We start from the raw sequence: 4,439 nt of genomic DNA on the forward strand, positions 1-4,439 counted from the left end.
GCTGTTATAAATTCACTGTAAACCACGGCTTCACGGGGCTTATTGCTTTATTCGCGTCACTCCACACAGTTTCTATGTGTCGAGCATTGAACACAGTGTTGCCAAGTCTGTGGAATTGGGCTACTCCTACTCTGTTTCCGCGGGGGGTTTTCATGTCCACGGGTTTAAGCGACCACAATAACGTGATATTTAGCCCCTAAAATGCGAATTTTACCAGGGTAACCCCGCAATAAACCATGCATTTTACCCCTCGAAACACGATTGGGCTAGTGTTTTGAGTAACACTTGGGTGGGTTTTGTTGTGAAAACCTAGCAACCCTGGTTAAAGGTTTCTCCAGCGGGTCAGTTTGAGCTGGTCAGCGCTGGTAGCTGCTCGCAGTGACCGTCAGTATCTGTTCCTGCACCTTCTCCGTGATGCCTCCGCTGTGTTTGGTCTGGATGCCGCAGGTCCCCGTGCTTTCCTCGCTGTCCGTGTCTCCGTAACAGCTGGAGCCCGAGGAGACCGTCACACAGCCCGAGGAGTCTCTGTCCTCACGCTGACCGCTCGTCTGGTCCTTCAGCAGCTGCATCAGGAAGCTGATGTACTTCATGGCCAGCCGCAGGATCTCGTTCTTGCTGAGCTTCTTGTCAGGCGGGTGGGTCGGGATGAGTTTGCGGAGCTCGGAGAAAGCTCCGTTTACGTTCTGCTGCCGCCAGCGCTCGCGGCTGTTAGTGAAGACACGCCGAGCCATCTTCTGAGGAGGACCTGAAGGAAACCACACAGCTGAGCGTTCACCACGATGCTGAACCAAGGATGAAGAAGAGTGTGAAAACTAAACAACATGCGTCTCCTAGGCTTGTCAAAAATACCGACTGCTGAGATCGTGAAAATGTGACGACAGCAGCATCTCCCGCGAGCATGTTGAGTGGATTCTTACAGTTGTTCTCAGTCGCTTTGGTGCATTTCTCAGATTCTCAAAACGACTTCATCATCCAGTCACTTGTGCACATCATAAGAGCAGTTTCTCATTCTTTTGAACAAGCTGCGATTGCTTTGGAGCATTCATGAAGTTGATTATGTACATTTGTCTGCGGTTTCCTACATCATCAGTTGCTAATGTCATGTTGCTCAAAAAAATTTATTATATAGTTCCTTCTCTGTGTCAAAAAATTCCAAAAAATCTAAATATTGAGAAAATCATCTTTAAAGTTGTTCAAATGAAGTTCTTAGCAATGCATATTACTAATCAAACATTAAGTTTTGATATATTTACGGTAGGAAATTTACAAAATATCTTCATGGAACATGATCTTTACTTAATATCCTAATGATTTTTGGCATAAAAGAAAAATGTATCATTTTGACCCATACAATGTATTGTTGGCTATTGCTACAAATATACCCCAGCGACTTAACACTGCTTTTGTGCTCCAGGGACACATTTCTTTTACTTTTCTATATCACAATGATGTTGTAATGTTTTTTTTTGTCAGAACACTAGTAAAAAAGTGTAACTGTGAATCCTATCCAGTCTCTTTCAATCAGTATCCCACATACAGTAATGTGCACATTTGTACTTCTGAAATGGATATATAGCATGCATAAGTGCAGCCTTCAGCATTTCAGTACAGTAACTGTGATCCAAACTGCTCTCACATCACGTAATACTACCAGAGTGCACTGTTATATTGACAACATCTCGTTTGTGAACAATGACACAAGGCCTTTTCATTCTGATGGCACTGTTCATTGACATAAATACTTGCTTTTGAGAGATGAACTAAAGATTTTGAGTAAGTTACAGGCTTTTGCAGGTAATCCATTGTGTGCTGCTGTTTGTACGAATTGTTTTGAGAAATGCACATACTTCTTTGCAAATATTAAGGATGATTCGAGAAATGCACCAAAGCCACTGCGTTCACGTGCTCGACAGAAATGTCTGATTGTGCATTGAGCGCGTGAACTCAACGGCCAATCAGAGGTGTTTGTGGGAAATGCTGATATCGTCACATTTTTTTAAAATTCAGTACCGAAGTCAGTAGTTTTGACAGCCCTAGTGTCTCCTCACAAAACACCCACAGATGAAACGACGTACCGTCACTGAGCTCCAGTTCAAAGTGTGTGGACGGCCGTCTCTTCATACGAGCGTTCCCGAAGATCCCAAAGCTTCCCGATGGTCCGAGGAAAGAGCTGAGAGCAACATGAGGAGATGAAGGAGGAAAAGAAATCTATAAAAGCAATCCTGAGTTTTTGATGAGCGTCTGCCACTGATTGGACAAACGTGACGGTCAGCGCTCTGTCCTCATTACAGCACACAGCTCAGATAGATCTGACTTCATTCTGTCTGCGGCGCTTCGAGACTAAACCCAGACTTTTGAGTAAGTTACAGGCTTTTGCAGGTAATCCATTGTGTGCTGCTGTTTGTACGAATTGTTTTGAGAAATGCACATACTTCTTTGCAAATATTAAGGATGATTCGAGAAATGCACCAAAGCCACTGCGTTCACGTGCTCGACAGAAATGTCTGATTGTGCATTGAGCGCGTGAACTCAACGGCCAATCAGAGGTGTTTGTGGGAAATGCTGATATCGTCACATTTTTTTAAAATTCAGTACCGAAGTCAGTAGTTTTGACAGCCCTAGTGTCTCCTCACAAAACACCCACAGATGAAACGACGTACCGTCACTGAGCTCCAGTTCAAAGTGTGTGGACGGCCGTCTCTTCATACGAGCGTTCCCGAAGATCCCAAAGCTTCCCGATGGTCCGAGGAAAGAGCTGAGAGCAACATGAGGAGATGAAGGAGGAAAAGAAATCTATAAAAGCAATCCTGAGTTTTTGATGAGCGTCTGCCACTGATTGGACAAACGTGACGGTCAGCGCTCTGTCCTCATTACAGCACACAGCTCAGATAGATCTGACTTCATTCTGTCTGCGGCGCTTCGAGACTAAACCCAGACTAAAAGAGGTGATATATAGTGTAAACACCTATAGTGTTTGTGCTCCAGACATGAAGGACTCCTCAAGTCATGTGTGTTGTTGAGGAGATGGTGCTGCTACTTCACGAACTGATCCCTGATCAGATGCACCATTTTCACTTGTTGCACAAGAAAACAGCTGAAGAACCCTAAACCAACCAGGTTTTAACAACAGGATATCCTAGAGACCACCTATAAACCTCACAGCATCACTCAGTCAGACTCTAACCAACCCTAACAACCAGATCTGGGTAGTAACTGATTACATGTGATCTGGATTACGTCATCAGATTACAAAAATTAGATTAAATTACATTTTAAAATACTCATAATCAGACTACAGTTATTTTTGATTGATTACATATTATCCACTCAATAGCAGTAAATTAGCTATTGATAATCCTAATTCTTCTTTTAACATTTTTAAAGATTTGTGTAATTTCTTATTCATATGTAATGCAGGGAATCCCAAACATTTTTTGTCAGCAGAACCAGTTTCACCAAATATATTTACTTAAAGTACCCCTAAGATTTTAAAATAAATATTGTATTATTTTGTGAAACCTTGCTATGTATATGGAATAAGAACCCTAAACCAACCAGGTTTTAACAACAGGATATCCTAGAGACCACCTATAAACCTCACAGCATCACTCAGTCAGACTCTAACCAACCCTAACAACCAGATCTGGGTAGTAACTGATTACATGTGATCTGGATTACGTCATCAGATTCCAAAAATTAGATTAAATTACATTTTAAAATACTCATAATCAGACTACAGTTATTTTTGATTGATTACATATTATCCACTCAATAGCAGTAAATTAGCTATTGATAATCCTAATTCTTCTTTTAACATTTTTAAAGATTTGTGTAATTTCTTATTCATATGTAATGCAGGGAATCCCAAACATTTTTTGTCAGCAGAACCAGTTTCACCAAATATATTTACTTAAAGTACCCCTAAGATTTTAAAATAAATATTGTATTATTTTGTGAAACCTTGCTATGTATATGGAATAACCGTTTTATAAAAGCAATAAGCCCCGTGAAGCCGTGGTTTACAGTGAATTTATAACAGCTAAGGGGGTTTTACTCCGCTTCGTGTCGTACCTAACAACAGCCCTTAGCTGTTATAAATTCACTGTAAACCACGGCTTCACGGGGCTTATTGCTTTAGTAAGTACCTGCTGATGAAGGGGTGCGTCGGCAGGAGGGCCGGAGGCAGCAGGGACAGGCGCAGCATGGAGAGCGCAGGCAGCGGCGGTTTGCTGTGAGCCAGGCTGATGACCGGGATGTTGGGCGGGAGGGACGGCGAGGAGGCGGGGGCTTATTGCTTGCTTTAGTAACTGCTGATGAAGGGGTGCGTCGGCAGGAGGGCCGGAGGCAGCAGGGACAGGCGCAGCATGGAGAGCGCAGGCAGCGGCGGTTTGCTGTGAGCCAGGCTGATGACCGGGATGTTGGGCGGGAGGGACGGCGAG

General features: G+C 43.1%; 1 protein-coding gene across 1 annotated transcript; it reads right to left on the reverse strand.

The window, feature by feature from the left end:
- Nucleotides 1-6: 6 nt before the first annotated feature.
- On the reverse strand, nt 7-4,278 carry LOC107737997 (protein lyl-1-like). The gene is made up of 3 exons (XM_016549655.1): nt 4,146-4,278; nt 2,661-2,755; nt 7-745 (listed from the first exon to the last, which is right to left on the reverse strand). The coding sequence occupies exons 1-3, from the start codon at nt 4,202-4,204 to the stop codon at nt 357-359; spliced, it is 543 nt and encodes a 180-aa protein (XP_016405141.1). The 5' UTR covers nt 4,205-4,278; the 3' UTR covers nt 7-356.
- Nucleotides 4,279-4,439: the final 161 nt, after the last annotated feature.

This window comes from Sinocyclocheilus rhinocerous, unplaced genomic scaffold (assembly GCF_001515625.1).
Source record: "Sinocyclocheilus rhinocerous isolate Xijiao unplaced genomic scaffold, SAMN03320098_v1.1 scaffold2780, whole genome shotgun sequence".
NCBI lineage: Eukaryota > Metazoa > Chordata > Actinopteri > Cypriniformes > Cyprinidae > Sinocyclocheilus > Sinocyclocheilus rhinocerous.

Coding starts and splice junctions, on each gene's coding strand:
- LOC107737997 (XM_016549655.1), bottom strand. CDS start 4,204: ATGCTGCGCCTGTCCCTGCTGCCTCCGGCCCTCCTGCCGACGCACCCC. Junction 2,756..4,145: donor ACGCACCCCTTCATCAGCAG/GTACTTACTAAA, acceptor TGTTGCTCTCAG/CTCTTTCCTCGGACCATCGG. Junction 746..2,660: donor TGAACTGGAGCTCAGTGACG/GTACGTCGTTTC, acceptor GGTTTCCTTCAG/GTCCTCCTCAGAAGATGGCT.